General features: G+C 35.9%; 1 protein-coding gene across 11 annotated transcripts in view; it reads left to right on the top strand.

The window, feature by feature from the left end:
- The window catches only part of LOC129761554 (tau-tubulin kinase homolog Asator), a 96,023-nt gene that overhangs the window by 31,679 nt on the left and 41,534 nt on the right, over positions 1-22,810 (top strand). For 10 of the 11 annotated variants that reach the window (XR_008740456.1, XM_055759286.1, XM_055759284.1 and 7 more), the window contains 4 exons: positions 12,679-13,320; positions 13,373-13,523; positions 13,585-13,799; positions 13,867-14,006. Coding sequence is in view for 10 of the 11 variants with exons in the window: in XM_055759286.1 (XP_055615261.1) it covers positions 13,273-13,320; positions 13,373-13,523; positions 13,585-13,799; positions 13,867-14,006 (554 nt within the window). In the remaining variant the exon portion in view is untranslated. Of the gene's footprint in view, positions 1-12,678; positions 13,321-13,372; positions 13,524-13,584; positions 13,800-13,866; positions 14,007-22,810 lie in introns of those variants that run through there. The other variant, XM_055759291.1, reaches the window with a different exon arrangement.

The raw sequence follows: 22,810 nt of genomic DNA, 5'->3' as shown, positions 1-22,810 counted from the left end.
AAGCAACTAGTGCGGCCTGAAGATGGAGAAATTCTTGTTACATCACCTGTATTCAAAATTGCCATGTTGAAGTCCTCACAAAGATCATAAATCAAATTGGCCCTTCGATCATCAAAAAACTCACCCCATCCAATTCCATGAGAGTTGAAATCTCCCAAAATAAGATTAGGATGCGGTAAAACTTCAACAATATTCACAAGATTTCTATAATTAAGCATAGTTCTTGGAGGAATAAAGGGTGTGTCACATCAAATTGCATCACGGAAAAAACGCTGTAGAAATTTAATTTTTAGGAATTATATCTTCAGCTTTCGCTTATAATCAGATAAGAGTGTGTAGATCACGTTGGCCATGCTTCACTGTCAATTTTTCGTAAATTTGGAAAAATGTCGTCGAACGAAAAAGAGCGTCGTGAATTAATCCTGTGCATTCATTTCGAGAATCCGGAGTTGTCACATCGGGACATCGGTAAGATGCTGGGAATCGTCCAATCCACGGTCAGCAGAGTACTAAAACGATACTTCGAGAACCAAACCATCGACCGGAAGGTGAAGAACGGCAAAAAAGGATGCTCCGTCAATGAAAAAGATCACAAGCGCGTAGTTAAGCAGTTTAGACGTGATCCGAGAAGTTCGGTCCGGGATGTCGCCAATAAGTTGAATTTGTCAAGTTCATTCGTCCAGCGGACCAAGCAGCGGGAGGTCCTGCGTACATACAAGGTTCAGAAGGTTCCTAACCGCGACGAAAGGCAAAACATGGTGGGGAAGACGCGAGCCCGGAAGCTGTACACCGAAATGCTGACGAAGCCGCATTGCCTGGTAATGGACGACGAAACCTACGTCAAAGCGGACTTTCGTCAGCTGCCGGGCCTGTTGTTCTTCTCCGCAGAGGACAAATTCAGCGTTCCGGAGGAGATTCGCAAGCAGAAACTATCCAAGTTTGCCAAAAAGTACATGGTGTGGCAAGCGATCTGCTCTTGCGGAAAGCGGAGCGCCCCCTTCGTGATGACCGGCACGGTAAACGGGCAGGTTTACCTTAAGGAGTGCCTACAGAAGCGCTTACTATCACTATTGAAGCAGCACGAGGGCCCGACCATCTTCTGGCCGGATCTCGCTTCGTGCCACTATTCAAAGGACGTGTTGGAGGATACGAAGCCAACGGGGTCACCTTCGGGCCAAAGGAAATGAACCCGCCCAACGCGCCGGAGCTTCGCCCAATAGAGAAATATTGGGCGATTATGAAGAACCTTATGGACGGGGTAAAGAGGAAGGTGCGAGCATACGGGCTTGGGCTCGAAGTATGAATAAAAAGAAAATGCCAAAAGTTGTTTAATAGTTTTTATTTTACTGTCTAAAATTTTCAAAAGGATCGGTCTACTGGGCGAATTTCTACAGCGTTTTTTCCGTGATGCAATTTGATGTGACACACCCTTTATAAATAGAAGCAATGCATAAATCTTCACCCTTGATACGTGCCTGACACGCAAGAATTTCAATTCCTGTGACTAAAGGCAGGGGAATCCTGTAAAATGGGTAGCATATTCTAATACCTATGAGAACTCCTCCATGGGAATCATTGCGGTCTAAACGGATAATATTGAAATCATGGATGTTTAACACATTGTCCGAACGAAGCCATGTCTCAGAAAGAGCAAACGCATCACAATTCAAAAAATGGAGCATTTGCTTGAAAGAATCAAGTTTAGGAAGAATACTTCTACAATTCCACTGCAAAATAGAGGATTTTCCTGGCTCATCCAATAAATTAGACATCGAAATTAATGATCGAGAGGAGGGGCCATTTTGAAGTCATTTGTTTAGCTATCTGGCTGATAGAAGGAAGCCAAGCAAAAATTAAACCTTTCATTGAATCTGATATTCCGAAAAAATCAAGAATCCATTGAACAATTGATGAAAAGGATATACCTCCTGAAAAAGATGAGGATTCAGGAACGATTGAGAAGTAAATTGAGAATGGCTTGACAATTCAGGGAAATGAACGTCATAATTTGAAGATCTCCAATCAGGAGGGGTTCTTGGGTGGAGCAGAATAATTAGAAGATTCTGGATTATTAGAGATCAATCCTCTTTTTTTAGATGGCTTAGATGAAGAAGCAATTTTTCTCTTCCTGACTCTTCCTGTGATTACTGGATCAAATTGAGAATCCGAATCATCATCCTCTGATAAAACAGAGAAAGGATTTTCTGAAGCCTCGGGTACCTGAGGTGAAGCTGCCTTGAGCATATCAGCGAAGGATCGATTAGAACGATCCTTAAGTGATTGCTTGAGTTTCATCGAACGTAATTTGTATTTCGGACAATCCTTAATTGTATGAGGAACATCTCCACAAAAAATACATTTATCAACATCTTTGTTACAAGTGACTTCGTCATGGTCGTCTCCACATTTTGAGCATTTCGTTTTATTACAACAGTAGGTTTTAGTGTGACCTAACTGATTGCAATTTAAGCAAGTCATTATTTTAGGAATATATAACCGAACTGGAAGACGAAGTTTGTCAATAAGCACATAATTTGGAAGTGCTGTGCCTTCGAAGGAAATTCTAAAAGAGCCAGAAGGATAATACTTTTTTTCTGTACCCTCAGATTTCAAAGAGTTCAGAGATCTCACCTCCAAAACTTTAGCATGTGGAATATTTGCATTGTGGAAGATACCCTTAGCTTTTACAAAATCTTGAAGTTGAAGAGATTTTTCCGTAACTACACCATCGATTTCAACAATGTGAGCCGGAATATATACTCTATATTCATTAGTGAACAAAGAGTTTTTCACTATCGCGTTAGCGTCTTTGTAATTTGAGAGCACAACACGAAGTTTATCTTTATTGACTTTCGTCATTTCTAAGACACCTGAGTAGTTAGACGTCAGGTCTTTGCAAATTTGAGATACTCTTAGAGGTTTCCCTTTCGGACGGAAAAATACCACCCAACGGTTTTTCGATGATGCCGGGGCGTTCTGGTATTGTCTAATACGTGGAAGTTGAGCAGAATTAGGCAGAGATTGTGTCGAAGAGTGAGGAACAGAGTCACAATTTGGTACAGACGAAGAGTTTGACTGCGATTGTTTTTGTTTTTTTTCCTGAAGAAACCGTAAAATCATCTGGAGGAGGGTCTAAGACCCTCATTTCAACATCGGAGGGTTCATTACCCTCCATTTTTTAAAAAAAAAGAGTCGAAAGAGTCGTAAAAATGAGAGAGAAGATTCTTTAGAACACGTAAATATTAAATGATAAAATTAAAAAAAAATAAATAAAATGAAATATGTGTATGTATATGTATATGTATACGTATGCGTGGAAGAAAAATAAAACGAAAACTTATCTTAAATGTATCTAGATGAATGATAGAGAACTTCTAAAATCCTTGAAGCGGGTCCAATGGCAACTTCACACTCCAAAAAAACACTTGAAAAATAATTCCGACTTCAAGAAAATTCCTTTCTTCTCAGTATATCGTCCCGGCTTCTTTTGAAATACCGTCAAAAATAGTCTTGAATATAACTGAAAATCCCAGAAAATAAAAGGAACGGAAAATACGTTTTTATTCGTGATGATTTGAAATATACGTCACCTTATTCCCAAGGCTTGCTGCTATGAACGGCACACTTATTGAAACATTCTTAATTTTTTGTTGAATTATTTTCTTAAAAGGAAAGAATCATTATTTGAAAACTACTTGTCTAATTAATATGTGGTTCTTGCAAAAGTTGTTATGAATTTGATAGGTTATACAAAGAACTATAAAACACTATTGGAGAAGTTACCCTAGCTTCAAAGTTGAGAATAAAAACAAACATCGCTTAGATTCTTATGAATCCGAAAAGCAGTGACTTTTATCCAATTTTTTTAACTCTTGTGAATTCTCCAATACAAACTTTATTCTTACTGCATTGTGAATTACCGACGATGATGAAGGAGACTAAGCCTAGTTAGTTATTTGTTTGTTCTAAAGAGGCTAGGCTTTGCAGTTCATTCGCCAGGCTAAGCCTAATATTTGTTCCCCATTTGTAGGAACATATGTTGGCTCTTTACCTTATCTCGATAAAGAATCTACTTAACCCTCCTGTACTCGCGTGCACAATCATAACACGTATACTCGCGCACGGTGTCACAGACCGAAAATGTTACTTCTCTGTAATGTTGCCATTGTGTATATTTGAAAAAAGGGTATTATTGAATGAAAAAACTCAAAAAAAAAATGTTTTCTTCGTCTTTATCATGTTTTAATAGTCATCTAATCCAGCCTCCTTAAAACAGAGTAATATTTGATACTCCAGCACAAATAACGAAATTCGAATTTTTCACTGTTATTAATTGAAAGTAAGCAACTGAATATACATCAATTTATACATTTCATTCAACCATATTCTAGAAAACGAAAAAAGTCACTTGTCCAAAAAAGGATATTAAATGAGAAATTTTGGCGATTTATTTGAACCCCTATGTGGTTTGACGTAGGATCTATAGTGAAAAACATACTTTTTCGTTTAATTCACGCCATCCTCAAAAGATTCGAGATAAAAATTTGAAAAAATACTGAATGTGCATCTTACTACGATGTATCAAGAAAAATTATCAAAAAAAAAAATTCATCAAACATTTTAGTACTAAAAAAAAAATTTAAATTTTGAAAGAAAAAAAAATTGGGATTTAGAGATTCAGTACTACTCTAATTCATATTTAAATGTGTTTCTACGGCTTTTCTAGATATATGTGATTTTTTTCAGATTTTTTTCAGTGTTGCGCGGTACCAAAAAATTTTTTTTTTTATATTTCCAAATAGTCTGGCTGGGTAAGGGAGTAAATAGTCCCCCAAACCAAATCACCAGCTGTATGGAAAATATTGTATAGGGTACTAAATAAAACATTTTGGCAGTACAGGGAAACTTCTATATAACGTACCCTCGATATAACGTCACTCGATATAACGTACACATTTCAAAAATGTAAAGGAATTTTTTTTTCAATATTTTTTTTTCCGATAGAACAATGAAATATCTGTATTGTAATGCTAAAACAAGTTTTGTACCTTCAATCAATCCCGAAATACAGCTGGTTTTGTAATTCCGGATTCTAAACGAATCAAGTTTTAATCAACAGTACGAAGGGAAACATCATGAGAAAAGCTGGCTTCGTCTTCTGATTGAAGTTATTCGTTAACTTTACTAAAACAGCAAAACAATAATGTATTATAGACTACGTTTGTGAGTACTTTATTATGCTTCGATATAACGTACAATTCGATACAATGTACAATTTTGAAAGTGAAATGTACGTTATATCGAAGTTTACCTGTAGTACCATATATTTGAGTTCTTATATGGTACACCATATGATCTATGGTGAAAAAGGCACCTTTTCGTTTTTTTCACGTCATTCTCAATAGCTTTGATGCAAAAATATGAAAAAAAAAAAACTGAAAGTACATCTTACTTAGGTGTATCGATCAATATTTTCAAACAATTTTTTCATCAGAAAATCAAACACTAAAAAAAATTAAATTAATTTTTATCTTTATTTTAAATTAAATTTTAATTATTTTTATTTTGACATACAGTACTACTCTAGTTTGTATTCAAATTTCTTCCTACGTCTATTTTAGGTATATGTGATTTTTTTCAGAATTTTTAGAGTGTTTTTCGCGGTACAAAAAAAATATATATATGTTCAGGCATTTCGAAATTTTGAAAAAAAATATTACTCTGAGACCTAATTTTACTCTAATTTTTATTCAAACGTGTTCGTATGTGTTGTTTTTTCCACACGTAGCGTATTTTTTTCTTGAATTTTTAAGAGGATTGTGCGAAAAAAAAAAAAATGTTTTTTTGGCCTTTGGGCATTTTTAATTTATTTTGAATTTAGAGACCCATATCTGCTCTAATATTTTTTAAATTTTGTTTTTCATATGTCTAAATTTCGTCGGTATATTTAGAGCATTGCGCTGTACAACTTTTTTTCTCGTATCTTAAAATATATGAGATTATCTTTACATTGGATTTAGATGGTTTACCAAATTCATAGGAGTCAGCAGTACGATAGAGCTCTGTGAGAAAAAAATTAAGTCCTTGTGGAAAGATCATTCGGATTAATGAGAAGAACACTTAAAAAAATCCGATTTGTTTTTTTATTTTAATCTTACAATTGAAAACCACGAATACAATAAAATAATCGATTTCAAGAAAATAAAAAAAATAATGCAGACGATGAAGAAAATTATTTTTGTGCGTCGCAATGCTCTTAAAAATTCAGGAAAAATTACGCCACATGTAGAAAAAAGACACATACGAACGCATTTAAATTAAAATTTGAGCAGATGGGTTGGTCTCAAAGTTATATTTTTTTTCTAAATTTCGAAATGCCAGAAAATCTATAACATTTTTTTGTACTGTGTATTTATTTTTTTTATTATTAAATGAAAAAATAGTTTGAAAATATTTGAAAAAATAGTTTGAAGATATTTATCAATCTAGAAAAGCCGTAGGAGCACATTTAAATATGAATTAGAGTAGTACTGAATCTCTAAATCCAAAAAAAAAAAATCAGAATTTCAATTTTTTTTTAGTACTAAAATTTTTGATGGATTTTTTAAAATGTTTTTTCTTGATACACCGTAGTAAGATGCACATTCAGTATTTTTTCAAATTTTTATCTCGGATCTGTTGAGGATGGCGTGAAATAAACGAAAAAGTACGTTTTTCACTATAGATCCTATGTTAAACCACATAGGGGTTCAAATAAACCGCCAAAATTTCTTATTTAATATCCTATACAATATTTGCCATACAGATGGTGATTTGGTTTGGGGGACTTTTTACTCCCTTACCTAGCCAGACGCTTTGGAAATATAAAAAAAATTTTTTTTGTTCCGCGCAACACTGAAAAAAAATCTGAAAAAATCACACATATCTAGAAAAGCCATAGAAATACATTGAAATATGAATTAGAGTAGTACTGAATCTCTAAATCCCAATAATTTTTTTTTCAGAATTTCAAAAAATAATTTAGTACTAAAATGTTTGATGAAATTTTTTGTTTTGATAATTTTTCTTGATACACCGTAGTAAGATGCAAATTCAGTATTTTTTTCAAATTTTTATCTCGAATCTTTTGAGGATGGCGAGAAATAAACGAAAAAGTACGTTCTTCACTATAGATCCTACGTCAAACCACATAGGGGTTCAAATAAACCGCCAAAATTTCTTATTTAATAGCCTTTACAATATTTGCCATACAGCTAGTGATTTAGTTTGGGGGCACTTCTTACTCCCTTACCCGGCCAGGCCCTTTATGATTTTTTAGCACATTATTGTTAAATGTGAAACCCAATTCAGTTTCCATTTTTTCTCAATTTAAAAGTTTCATTCGATTTATTATGGAAAAATCTATGCTGAATCTTTTTTTTTGTACTAAACTGTGCTTTTTAAACTTAAATTTTGTTTAATTTTCTTACATTTAAAGTAGTTTCACAACAAACCATAAAATGATAATTATTTTCTCTAAAACATTTATGAAATTTGTGAATCTATCTTCTAATAATATTTTGAACTTTATATGCATTTCTTTATTCTTTTTTTACTCAATTTCAGACAGTTGAATTAATAAAATATTATAGTAAGTTTCATAATATATTTTATACAAAATTCTTTGTTGAATTCTTTTATGTACTAAACTAAAATTACCAACATGAGTTTTGTATTTTGACACTATTTTTGTACTAAATCTACACAGAGAGGTTCTCATAGGTTTTTCAGCACAAAAATACAGTAGAACCCCGATTATCCGCGGAATAGTCTGGCTAGGTCACGAAAATCGCGGATAATGCAATAAATTACTAAAAAAGAGATTCAAACACATTATTTCAGCATGATAACTATGTTTTATCAATAAAGGAATCATTGAACTATCCATCTATAAGGTTGTGTACACCAGAAGTCAAATAATGTGAAAGTCATGACCAAAACAAAAATCCAGAATCCTACACCTCACTGATAATTTCCGGGAAAGTCCATAGCATTACTATGGAACTCGCTTTCGCGGATAAACCGCATCGCGGATCATCCGCTCGCGGATAACCGAGGTTCCACTGTAATTGTAAAAATTTTACAAAATTTCTACTATTTTGTATGAAATTATTGTAGAATTTCGGATTTGATATTCTATAACTTTTTTATTTCCTATTCCTTTTTCCTCCCTAATTTTGATCAGTCGTGCAAAAAAAAAGATTGTCAGTATTATAAGATTCCTTCTACAGAACTCTAGATTCTAGTTTCTATACTAAACTTACTTAAACATAAATTTGATTACATTTTCGAATTATATCTCAAATGTGATGGCTAAATTATCAATTATGAATGGAATGTTTGTTAAACAGTTTACCTTTTTTAAAATTTCAAGGATTTTTTTTCCATTTTTTTCCGAATTTCAAGCAATTTTAGTACAAAAATATGAAAATAAATTTCATAATATTATTTTCTCGTTGGCTGGCTTTAGTGATCAATATCTCGCGTAATATCGATCATAAAATTTGATGGTTAGGCTCGTTGTAAAGGTGACATTTCACACTAGAAAAAATTCTTTTGTTGTTTTTTTTTGTTCCATTCAGTTTTGAGTTACATGGTGTTAACAATGGAGGTCAACAAAAAGAAAATTCGGTACATTTTACACTTTTTATTTTATAAATGCAAAAATACAAGCCAGGCAGTGTAATACACTAAATTATGATCTCTACTGTCAACAAATGGGCCGTTTGAAGCTAGCGATTGATCAGAAACCTCCAGAATTGGCCAAAAGAAGAGGTGTTATGTTCCATCAGGACAACGCAAAGCCACAGAGAGCTTGACTGGGATGTTTTAATGCATCCACCATATAGTCCGGACCTGGCACCAAACGATTATAACCCTTCTCTCGGATTGGAAAATTTCCAGAGTGATAAGAAATTGGGATCAGGAAAGATTTTAAAAATTGTTTTTGATAATAAGGACCAGGACTTCTATGATAGAGAAATCATGACCATTAGAGTGGCAACAAATTTTGCAATAAAACAGTGTATATTTGGCCCAAATCAGACAATCCGAAGCATTATAAAAATAGGTTTGAATTTCACCCAAAAATAATGCATTACTTTTTCCCCAATCTCATATTTTGCATTTGAACTCCTATGTGGATGTTAGTTTTACTTTTTGTAACTGACTTTAACATGAAAATACAGATAATAGAGTAATGAATATGAACACTTGCGCATTAGGAATGCTTTATTGTAGTTTTTATGTAGTCTTCCAGTTTTTTTCTGCTCAATTTTAAGTAATATATGGCAAAAATAGAAATAAAAATGACATTTCGTACGATTTTTTATGCAAGTTTGGGCAAGTTATCATGAGAAATAATTTTGGCATGGAAAAAAAATTTTTCTTGTGCTAAACATACTCAAACCTAAATTCTATGTCATTTCTCTTTATTCAACGCAATTTGAGTCCAAAATAGAGATAATAGGATAAGCAATTTCACAATGAAATTATTATTATTTAATTTATGTTTTTTTATCTACATTTTAGTAATGAGAAACATTGTTCTCAATTTTAATGAGTTTCGGTACAACGGCTTAGCTTAGTATAATTTTAGTACAATAAATATAGTCACATTTTAGGAAATTTTTGGACCTGCCATTATAAATTTGTGATCTCTTATTTCGTTCCGAAATTTTCTCTCTATTTCAATTAATTCTTGTACGAAAAAAATATGATAGTAAGTCTCACAAGATTTTCTACGCAGTGTCTGTGGTTCGATATATGTTTTGTACTAAACACATTCAAACTTAAATTACATTTAATTTGTGGTTTTTATTACATTGTAAATATAATAAAAAAATCATTCTTAATTATGTAATAATATTGTTATATTGTGATAGTTTTGTATTTACTTTTTTTTTTAAAGGATATTTTAATTTTTAATGCATCTTTGTTTTTTTTTCTTAATTTTTATGCATTATAGAACTGGATCAATCATTTCTTTGATCTATACTTATTCGAACTAAAATTAAATTCATTTCGTTTTTCATCATCATTTCAAATCACATGAAAAATGATAAATTATGAATGAAATTGTTATTAAATTATATTAATATTTTTATTAGTTTTTCAACTCTCATAGAATTTTTTGTTCCAAAATTTCCTCTCGGTTCTAATCAGTTATATAACAGAAACACGAATGTTTGTAAAGATTTTTGTGCAACCTATATCAGGTTCAATCTATTTTTTGTACTAAACATCTTTAAACTTAACTTTCATTTCATTTTTATAGTCATCTCAATTAAAAATTTTAAAAAAGTTTTTCAATTAAAAGTGATGAATTGTGGATAAAAATCATTATTTTTTTGTTAATTTTTGCTTTTTTTATGGAATTTCTATTTTGCTTCTTAATTTTTTAGCAGCTTCAGTACAATGCATGAGTCTAAACATTTTTTATTTATTTATAATAATTCTAATAAGGAATAGAGATTGTTTTATGCAATATTGCGTTTAGGAATGTATTTGTAAACCAACTAACTCAAATGTTTTTCGTCATACTTCCTTCTCGAATGGCATTAATTTTGCCAGTGGAACTTTCGCCGTCTTAAGGTGGGAATTACTTGCGTCATTTTATTAGTAGTACTTAGTTGAGATTTGTTTTGCCAAATTAGATGCCTTGGATGTACTCTGAGTGGCAAGCTCTAGTATACGCGTGCCACAGTGCAAATCGGTACTAAACTCACTCAAAGTTATTTCGATTTTATATTGAATTGAACTACAAAACGGTGGTAATATGATGATGATTTTTATGAGACTATTTCTTCAAATTGTATTTGGAATTTGTTTTTGGTATTAAATTTATGTGTTGTAAGTAAGTTGTAAGTTGAGTACGGAAAAGCGATTATAGAATGATGACTTTCATAAGATTGTGTATGAAGAAATGAATTTGCAATAACGTTTGTACTAAATAAACAATATGATAACTTTTATTATGACTGTTTATGCAGAACGTTAACCTAGCCACTAGAGGCGTCGGCGTCAAACCTGTATTGATACATAAATTATTGAGAATCTATTCAGATGTACCACCTGTCAGAATTTTATTTTACGACATTTTCGATTAATGTTATAACTTTTTGGGGCCGTTTGTCTGCTCTCAGCCACCATATTAATCTTATACTTTAAGGAACAATTTATCGGTTCACACTTTTTATAAACGAATTTTAATGTTTAGTGAACTTGTTCACGAATTAAAATAAATAACGAATAATACTCAGTATAAACAAAAGTTGCTACCCATGCTTGAGGAAAGACTTAATGCAAAATTTCATGCATTGCGGCAAAGTGTAGATGTAAAGAGCATTATTCTGTATGTTCAAACAGAAAGAGTAAAGGCGGAAGACATCAAACTAATTATTTTTGTGATATATGCGCAAATCAGAGCTGCATTTTATGGACTGTTTCGAAAGATATCACACATATTCTATTGTCACTGATCGTGCATCATTTTTTTGGCTGCAAATCGCGCCTGTCATTCACAGTATTCACCTGACCTGTCATCTACCCTGAGCCTTTCTCTTTTGTTTTAAATTTGGGCAAAAAAAAAATATTTTATTCAACTGAAGAGTCGAACGCTATTCATCAGATTCAATTGGAGCATATACTCGGGAAACTATTAAACCGACGAAAAAAGATTGTTGAAACCCCCAATTTCACTTTCTGTCAAGAAACTTCGAAAACTATTTTGTACTAAAATCACTCGTTTTACCTCATTTTCACATATTTCGTAGTCACATAGTTGAGGTTGCGTTAATTTTTGAAGAATTTTCATTAGTTTCAGTGCAAAGTGTAACGTTATTAGTCGAATTATATACAGAATTTTGTGTAGAATCTCTTTTGTGGCAAATTTATCTTAAACTTAATGTTCGTTCCGTTTTTCTCTATTCTAAGTGATTTAAGTGCGCATATCAATAACGGAATGATGGCTACCGAAAGATTGTTCATCTAGAAACAGATGTAGAATCTATTTTTTTGTACCTAACTAACTTGAATTTGTGTTTTGCTCTAAGTATGTCTAGTATCAAAAGTTCTCACACCAATTTGAATCAATTTATGTCTTTTTATCATATCTCAAGAAAAATCATTTACCGAAAAGATGTAGCGAAGATACACAAATTTGAATGCGGAACTATGTGTAGAATTTATTTTATGTATAAATTATATAAAAAATATTATAATTTCGTAAGTTTTTTATAAAACCGGAACGATGGGTTAGTGTTTATCTGTTGAGAAGGGAAAAATCTAATCTAATCTTTTTGGAAAAAAAATTGTTTCAAAACATTGATTTTATTTTGATCTATTTTTTCAACATTTTTTATATGTGTTCTATTTTGCTGTGTACTGTGTACTGAATCTCCAACAACTTTGTCAAAGACCACAATTTAATCAAAGAAAGGATTTTCAAGTTATGAATTTCCGAAGAAAAGATCCTTATTCTGAAAGCACGTTCATAAGAAAAAGAATATGGGTATTTTGAAAATTCTGAGATGATTGAAGAAGCGAATTGATTATTCTGCATCAGGTTGATCTACACAAATTTGTTATTTTTCGAAGTTTACTCCAATTTAATTGTTAAATTTTTTTTTCTCTTCGCAGCGCAACCTGTACTAAACCGAATCTAGTCATACGTACAACGACATAGTTAAGCAAAAAGTGTGATATTCAAATGACCATGACATTTGAACATTTTATCGAGTAAAGAAAATACAAACAAAACAGATCCCACGGTCGGACACTCTCTGCGAGAACGCATCTACCCCCTCATTGACCAATCTAGTCGGGACCGCGCACAGTTGTTCATCTAGAGCACTTCTTTCGTCTTCACCATTCTTCAAACCTAATGCTGCTCATCAAACATTTGACATCGTACCGTAACGGACACTACCGGCAGCAATCAATCGCTTCTCAGCGTCTACGCGTTCTAGCTTTTATCGGCTAACAGCCATCGCCAGTCAACACCGGCAGTAGCCCTTCGCGCGTCCTCCCTCGTTTCGGGTCGGGGTAGTTGAAGCCGACCAGCAGCATCCGCACGCCGCTGGTGGTGGTTGAGGTAGTTGAGGAGAACCCCGACCACAACTCGGGCGAATCCTGACACTCAACTGTCGCCAAATCATCGATCTCAGCAAGACCACCCGACCCGTTTTTGAGCGCACGGACAAGCTGAACGGCTCCAAAATTACGGACAACACGATGGAGGACCTGCTGCAGGCTGGCCACGTGGTCAAGGAGCGGTGGAAGGTGAGTTGGGCTCCATGGTTGTGATCCACCCAATCAACGTTTCTGTTTTCAGGTTCTGAAAAAAATAGGCGGCGGTGGTTTCGGTGAGATCTATGAGGGCCAAGATTTGATCACGCGGGAACAGGTCGCCCTCAAGGTGGAATCCGCTCGCCAGCCCAAGCAGGTGCTGAAAATGGAGGTGGCCGTACTCAAGAAGCTGCAGGGTGAGTCCACCAGGTGATCATATCGATCTCAAGATGACATTTCAAACGATCTTTTCCGCAGGCAAAGAGCATATCTGTCGCTTCATCGGGTGCGGCCGAAACGATCGCTTCAACTACGTGGTGATGCAGCTGCAGGGCAAAAATTTGGCCGAACTGCGACGATCTCAGGCCCGCGGGGCTTTCTCGCTCAGCACCACGCTGAGGATCGGCCTCCAGATACTCAGATCGATCGAGTCAATCCACTCGGTCGGGTTTCTTCATCGTGATATTAAGCCAGTTAGTTTCGGGCTGAACCGATTCAGCCTAACACACCTACTAAGGTTGTTCTTTTATGTCTTTGCAGAGCAACTTTGCCATTGGAAGGTTACCGTGCAATAATCGTAAAATTTACATGTTGGATTTTGGTTTAGCTAGACAGTATACAACCGGCACCGGCGAGGTACGATGTCCCAGGGCTGCCGCCGGTTTCCGTGGTACTGTGAGGTAAGTCTTCGGATTTGTATTAAGAGCCATCTATAAGCTTAGTTGCTGACCCGACGAATTTTGTCACGCCCAAAATTGATTTTTATATGAATACTTTCAAACATTCACGTTTTCTTACTAATTGAATCTGGGAATCGTGGGTTCAACCGCAGAACTCCTCATTGATTAATTACTTTTTTTTTTTTTATTAAATCGTTTATTTTTACAGGCTCAGTTACATAAATTTAAAGGAGCCAAACTCCTATCTGTATTGTTACAAGTATATATAATCATTTTTCATTAATTCTAGTGTTAATGAAGTAGAGAACCGATTACTCGCGGTTTGCTCGAGTTTAGAAGGGTGACATTTTTTTCAGGAAAAGGAAGGGATATAAGGATATGTTGACAATGTTCACACTCACATTCGCACTCACATTCATCATACTCAATTCTTAAGCCTATCTTATATCTAACATGTATTTACATTTCACCTTATTCTATTGTTAGTAAGAAGGGATTTGATTTCTCGCGAAGGAAAAGGAGAAGGAAAATATAAGGATATAAGGACAATCACACACGAAGATCGATAACTTTTAAGAAGACGTATATTTGGGACATGTAATCAAGGTCTAACCGAGCCAACACATCTCTCACCGGCACATTAGGCTGTCTTCCTCTGGCCCGAAGAGCGTTTTCTAAATTCGATCTGGCAACAAGATACACCTCGCACGACCAAACAACGTGTTCGATGTCGTGGTAACCTTGGCCACAAACACAAAGATTGTTGTCGGCAAGATCAATACGAAAGAGTAGCGCATCTAACGAACAGTGATTGGACATGAGTCGGGAGAAGGTGCGAATAAAGTCCCGACTCAAGTCCAGACTTTTGAACCATGGTTTGAGGCTAACCTTAGGGATAATCGAGTGAAGCCACCGACCCAATTCATCTTCGTTCCACTTACGTTGCCAGTTAACGATGGTATTTTTACGGACTAAAGAATAAAATTCATTGAAGGCGATTTGACGCTGATAAATATCGCCTTCAATTGCACCTACCTTTGCCAATGAGTCAGCCCTCTCATTACCCGGAATTGAGCAATGTGAGGGGACCCAGACAAAGGTAATGACATAACAGCGTCTGGTTAAAGCAATCAAAATTTCTCGTATTCTCTCAAGGAAGTACGGCGAGTGCTTTTCCGGCCTCACTGAACGGATAGCTTCGACAGAGCTAAGACTATCCGTTACAATGTAATAGTGTTCAACAGGTCGTGAGGCGACGTTGTCCAGCGCCCAGTGTATTGCTGCCAATTCAGCAATATACACTGAGCAAGGATTCTGAAGACTGTGGGAGGTGCTAAAAAATTCGTTGAACACTCCAAATCCTGTGGACTCATTCATAGAGGACCCATCAGTAAAGTACATATTATCACAATTGATACGCCCATATTTTGCATTGAAGATCGTAGGAACGATCCCCGATCGATGATAATCTGGAATTCCATGGATTTTCTCCTTCATAAACAGATCAAAATGTACAGAGGAATTGATGTAGTCAGGAAAACAAACACGGTTGGGAATATACGAAGAAGGATCAAGCTGCATGGAGATGAATTCATGATATGAAGTCATGAATCCAGAATGAAAATTTAGCCCGATCAGCTGCTCAAAATTTCCGATCACCAATGGGTTCATGACCTTACACCGGATGAAGAACCGAAGAGATAATAAATTGAAGCGATCTTTTAGTGGGAGTAGGCCTGCCAAAACCTCGAGGCTCATGGTATGCGTTGAGGGCATACATCCCAACGCGATACGGAGACAAAGATACTGAATTCGCTCGAGTTTAATGAGGTGTGTTTTGGCAGCTGATTGAAAACAGAAACTGCCATACTCCATCACTGAGAGAATAGTTGTTCGATACAACATTATAAGATCTTCTGGATGGGCTCCCCACCAGGTGCCGATAATTGTACGGAGAAAGTTTATTCTTTGTTGGCATTTTTTACTCAGATACCTAATATGGGCCCCCCAAGTACATTTGGAGTCGAACCAGACCCCAAGATACTTGAATGACATAGCATGAGTGATCGGTTTACCCAAAAGTTGAAGCTTTGGTTTTGCTGGTCTATGCTTCCTAGAAAAAACCACCATCTCTGTTTTCTCCGTGGAGAATTCGATCCCTAGCCCAATGGCCCAGGTTGAAAAATTGTTCAAAGTATCTTGTAAGGGTTCTTGAAGGTCGGATTCTTTTGATCCTACGACAGACACTACTCCATCATCTGCAAGTTGTCTTAGGCTGCAATTTTGTGTAAGGCAATTGTCAATGTCGCTTACATAGAAGTTGTACAAAAGGGGGCTTAAACATGAGCCCTGGGGGAGGCCCGACTTACTGTCGAATCTCCGTGAGAAAAATTCAAATGTTTCTCACAAAGCAAGTTATATAACATATTATTCAATAGAGGCGGTAGACCCCGAGAGTGTAATTTGTCTGACAAAACCTCTATTGAAACAGAATCAAAGGCCCCCTTTATGTCCAAGAATACTGAAGCCATTTGTTTTTTTTTCGGCGTAAGCCATTTGAATTTCTGAAGAAAGCAACGCAAGACAATCATTCGTCCCCTTGCCCCTGCGGAACCCATATTGTGTATCTGAGAGTAGGCCATTCGTTTCAACCCATCGATCAAGGCGAAACAAGATCATTTTCTCCAACAATTTCCGTATACAAGACAGCATTGCTATTGGGCGGTACGAATTGAAGTCGGACGCGGGTTTTCCGGGTTTTTGAATAGCTATAATCCGCACTTGTCTCCAATCATCTGGAACAACATTATGCTCCAGAAACCGATTGAATAAATTCAACAAGCGATGTTCCGCCACATCAGGGAGGTTTTTCAGCAAGTTGAACTTAATTCTATCCGATCCCGGAGCAGAATTGTTACATGAAAGGAGAGCAAGAGAGAATTCTACCATCGAAAACTCGGAATCAAGATCGCACCTATCTTGTAAAATATCTCGAACAATTTTTTGTACGGGAACGGAATCGGGACAAACCTTCCGTGCAAAATTCAAAATCCATCGATGTGAATATTCCTCGCTTTCATTCGTTGAAGAGCGATTTCTCATGTTTCGAGCCACTTTCCATAATCTTTTCATTGACGTTTCTCGTGACAAACCTCCCACGAAATTTCGCCAATTAGCACGTTTTTTCCCTTTGATCAAATTTTTGAACTGATTCTCAAGGGCTAAATACGTTTGAAAATTTTCAGGGGTTCCACGTTTTCGAAAAGCTTTAAATGCGTTCGATTTATCCTGATAAAGCTTGGAACATTGGCTATCCCACCATGGATTGGGAGGCCTTCGACGAATAGTGGAGCCTGGGATGGGTTTCGTTTGAGCGCGAACCGCGCTGTCATAGATCAAACGAGAAATGAAGTTATACTCCTCCAATGGAGGCAAACCATCTCTGGAATTGATGGCTAGAGCAATCGCCTCAACAATTACCTTTTGACCCTGTATAATTTCCTTTTACTATAAATTTCCTAGTACTTCTACGAAAACTTGTCATTATAATCGCTTGCAAGTAACATGTTTCTCCGAATACATGGAATAGATGTTTGATACAGAAAATATAGTAAAACAAAGACAGCTGAAATCGAACGATTCCTTCCTCGAGTTTTGCGCTTACATTGGGCGATCCATTTTTATTGACGTAGGACTACGTCTTTCATTAAGAAAACAAGTCACGTTTTTAAGAAATAAAATTACTGTTTGTAACCATTTTCACTATGAACGAATTTTGATGATTTGTATATCAATCGATTCGGGAATTCTCTAGGATGGATGGAAAGAATGGAAGATATTGCAAAATAGCAGTGCAATTCCGTTCACATCCACTACGCACCCTCGAAGAAGAGAAAGCCCTCTGTATCAAAGTGTGCAACGATAAAGAAGCTGTCTGCCATGTACGGGAAATTTTCGCGCCAGTGCGGATATGGAAGATTACCTAGAATTTCGGAATAAAGACATACACTGCTTTTATTTAGATACAGCTTTACTGTGGCATGTGCTGGGGCTAGTTCACATCTCAAGCGGAATCTAGGACCAAAAGTGTTCATAGTTTATGGTCGATATCTGAATGGGAGGAGAAAATCGAGTGCGAGCAGAGATACCTACCAAATTGGGAAAACTGGGAAAAGCTGGGAATTTAAAAAAAAAATTGATTTTTTAATTTTTTCTCAATTTTGTTTATATTAGCAATAAAAATGAGGATATACAGTGACAGTGTCTGTATGTAGCTCTGGTACTTCTGAAAAAAAATATTCTGAGGCTAATGTAATGGGGGCGAAATCCTCATCTAACGAGTACATGGAACCGACGCGGCCTCAAGCCGCCGATGTGACGCAACCGGGAGGACCCGCGGAGCTCTCACAAGCAAACAAATTTGAAAGCAAAAATTAACCGGGCAAACGTATGCAGTCCGACGCTCGCTTACCTCAGTGAAGGATGGTCTCTTCTGTTTCAAACTAACCGACAATCGGTGGAAACAGGTTTGTTTGCGAGATACCGCCACTTCCGATGGCGGGTCGGCGGCCGACACGGATGGCGCACCTCGGCGGCTTGGGGTCGCTTCGGTTTGTGATCATACATTTTCACATTATATTTTTGTTTTATCTTTTTGCGTCATTCTACCTAATCTTGACTGTGCTTTATCCATGTCTATATAATTCTTGGAAGCTAGAATTTCCCGCATAGATTTTGTTCCTGTTCTATTCCTTAGTTTTGTTCTGTTCAAATGGTATTCTGAAAACGATCGTTCAACGATTGACGAGGAATGCGGCAGAATCAGAAATGTTTTTGGGAAAAGCAAAATTATCTTCATTTCTTTTCAGTGACAAAATTATACCCCAAAAGACAGAAGCATCCTTGCGTTCGTTCACAGAGAACTCAGTAAAATCCTGGTTTCGGATCTTCCTAAATTCGTGATCGTTATCCTGAATATAATTTCAATCGCAAACATTCGGAAGACTTTTTGGAATGGGAACAATTGTCATACACTTCCTTTCTGTGACATTATTGGATCATTTTGGATCAATTTGATGTTGATGATCAAAGGATTATTGAAATTAAATCATTTTAGAACTTGTTTGCAGAGTGCAGTGCAGAGTGCAATGTAAAAACTAATCGAATTGGTCTTCAATTCAGCTACGGCGTTGTCTGAAATTTTACATACGGACCAGTGCCACAAATTATCAAAATTTATTTACGAATGAAGGAATTAGATTTTTCCCAGTATCGGATGAATTTTCTTCTGTTGAAACTCAACACCCTATCTGCCATAATGAGTATAACACAAGAGTCGAGACGCGTGTCTGGTATATTGATCGAAAACAGCATGAACAATTTCAGGTGATTATCACGAACGTTAAGTTCATCTTCATCGCTCGCAGTGAATTTGTATTGAAAACGTGTCACCCATTGCACATATAAATGGTGGTGTATGCCATTTCCGGGCAATCGTGAGTAGATTCATAAAACGTAGCAAGAGTTATTCTATACATTCCATTGCCGATGTCGCCAAAACGAGAATTTTGTGTGATGAATTGCCTAAAGGATGGCCATTAATCGATTTCACTCTCAATTGGTGACGTTGAATTTTATGCTCTGATTCTCACTAACACGCAATGATCTTCATTTTCGACCTTACGAATACCATGGCGAAAAGGAAGATGCAAATGAAAAGTGAATTTCATGGCAAGCTGATGTTGATGTTCATTCCACTGGGGTTCATTGATAGTGTTGTTCCATATTTATCGACTCTCGCTTGAGCAGTAGGTTATCAATACAAGGAAGGCATAAATCCGCCGAATTTGAATGTCGTGAACGTGAATATTTTCAGCACTGATACGGACAAATATTTGTTGATCAACATTTCAGTCGCGACACCTACATAAACATTATCAAAAACCGACATAAGTTTCCTGATAGAACTGTACGTTGTTCAGATTGGTTATATTTTTCATATAGTCTTCCTTAAAATAGTTATCCAAAAATGTCCTGAATAATCTTGATATGCTCGAATGCACAGTAAGTAGTTCCAGAATTTTACTTTGAAATAATCAGTTAATACTGTTCACCATGCTTGGAGCATACGACAAGAAAGTTAAATAAATAATCGTTACGTTTACCCCGTCACAGATCTTACGTAGTTCTTACCTACTTGAAAAACCAAAAAAACTCGGAGTGGTTCATAACGTTCCAATATACGTTTAACAACACTTTCAAATGAAATTCACCGCGTGACTGACGCTTGTGTACGGCACTTACGTCCATTTTCCGGATACAATTCCGGATTCTTGTAGTCAGTTGCTTCGTGTCCTTGGCCCTCCAATTGTTTTTATACACTAGGGCACTGAGTGAGCCAAAGAAATCCTCTATTGGGCGGCACTGAGGCAAGTTTGTTGGGTTACGATCTTTCGGCACGAACGGTATCTTTTTCTCAACGATATACGTTTCTACAACAACCTTATTTTCAAACTTGTGCTTGAACTTGTATTTCACTTCAGGCGGTGTGGATGACTTGTCGCTGGAGTAGTAATTATCATTTCCTGGAATATGCGTTTTGGACAGCGGAAAATAGCTTTCGTCGTCCAGAACGAAAGACGCCCCGCGGTATTTTTTGGTCATCCACCGACACTGTCATTTAACCGTCTCAATCTGCCCCTCCGTGTACTCCGGCGACCTCGTCTTCTTCCTGCAGACGATTCCTTCCATCTTGAGGGTCCGATGGACCAATACGTGGGAGCAGCCATATTTCCGACCGGCGTCACGCAGGCTGGTTGCGTCCTTGTTGTCAAACAGATTCTTTAACGATGTCTTCCTCTGCTTCGTCCTTATCGTCACCGGACGACCACTTCCGACCTTCCGCTCTACGTTCAGGGAACCCAGGATACGATACACCGTACTGACAGGTACATTTTCTTCCTTAAAATGTGCCACCATGAACTTTTTTCCTTGCTGGAAATGCGTTTCGTAGAACCGTAAAATGCGTTCGCGGAGCACGTGCTGTTTCGACGCCATCTTTGCTTTGACTAAATTCAAACTAGCAAAACCAAACACGCCTACTGTTTCTAGGGAGCCCAAAAAGCAATTTTCTTAGAGAAAGAAAATTTTACGCTCTTTATTTGAGTTACTGAAAGGTACTGAAAAAATTCTCATTTTTTATTTAACACCCGTTAATGTTTAAAATTAAGTTAATGTAATTTAAATTACAACTGATTTTCGAAAAGGTGAATATGCCCTTTTCGTTGATCTTTCTTTCAAAAAATCGTGACTCAAAATCTTGATGTCTGATCAAAATTGGGAAATCAATTAACTATTTAGGAAAAATAACATTCAAAATATACTGTTAAAAAATCTTACTCAAAAATTGAATTTAATATTAAAAACTTTTATATCTCAAAACACCGGTATTCTAGGTTAGTCCTCGAATAAAATGATATATATTTTTCATGTTGAATCGCTTATAGATTTCATTTTTCATATTACTTTTCTTAAATGGTTACAATTTCACAAAGTGTTGAAATTTCATAAATTTTCAAAAATATATATCTTCATTTTGGTGAGCCCGATACGATACGCCAAACTATGTTGAATATTAAAGAGTGTTTTGAAATATAAAAATTGTAAATATTGAATTCCATTTTTATGTAAGATTTTTTAACAGTATTCGGAAAGGGTCGGATCAGCGGCCGGACGATTTGGCGTTGCTCTATTGCTCTGTACAGTGATTTTCCCCTAATTGGATATACCGAGGCACATCTTAGTGTCGCATTAGAGGCGATTGTGATCAGTAATTGGTCCTGTCAACAAATGCAACACAATGTGAAAACAAGTTAAAACAGGAAAATCATTGAAAATCTTCAAATAACCCAACACAATGTGAAAACAAGTTAAAACAGGAAAATCATTGAAAATCTTCAAATAACCATTAGAAAAGTGTGCAAAATTCATAATCTAGTAAAATGATTAGAAAATCGTTGAGAACACTGCTAAAAATGTATCGTGTTGTAGAAACATGCACAAAGGGTGTTTATAAAAATGTCCAATTATTCGTGTCGCATCACACTGCTCATGTTTGCACGTCTAATTGAAATATGCACAGAAAATGCAGGAAAAAAATGAAAGATTTCGAATGCTTATAACTCGATTATTTCTTAATAGATAGGAATGTTTGCATTAATTGATAGGTAATATTTCTACGCATCTTATTTTTACTGAGATAAGCAATTGAAGCAGTTTCAATAACTGTGAAATGTCAATCGCTATCGAAACACCCTAACTGCCCCGTTTTGATTGACCCGACTACGGTTTCCCCAACATAGCCATCAAAACCAAGGTTCCTGGGGAAATTGCGAACAAATGCATAGCTTGACATATGCGTTAGGCATTTTGCAGTTTGATAGCTTGAAATATGCGAACAAATGCATAGCTTACGTAAGCTCTAGAGTGCTTTGTCTCTAGTATTAGTATTTAATTATATTTTTTACATTTACATTAATAATCAAAACGTCTCCGATGGAAGTTTTCAGTGGTTGTCGAACAAAAATAAATAAGTTTGGAAGAAATTTCATTAAATTTAAGGAATAGATGCTCTGAATTTGGTACCAGTCTATGACAGCTACAACTCAGAACGACATTTAGTTTGTTGAACTATTGATAACGTACGATAAACATGGTCTGTTAATTTTTGTATTGATTATTGTAAAAATAATCAATACAAAAAAGTAAGTCTCAAATATTTTCGCTTACACCAACAAATGATAAGC

Source organism: Toxorhynchites rutilus, chromosome 1 (assembly GCF_029784135.1).
Source record: "Toxorhynchites rutilus septentrionalis strain SRP chromosome 1, ASM2978413v1, whole genome shotgun sequence".
NCBI lineage: Eukaryota > Metazoa > Arthropoda > Insecta > Diptera > Culicidae > Toxorhynchites > Toxorhynchites rutilus.
This window is presented reverse-complemented; position numbering and strand designations above follow the sequence as displayed.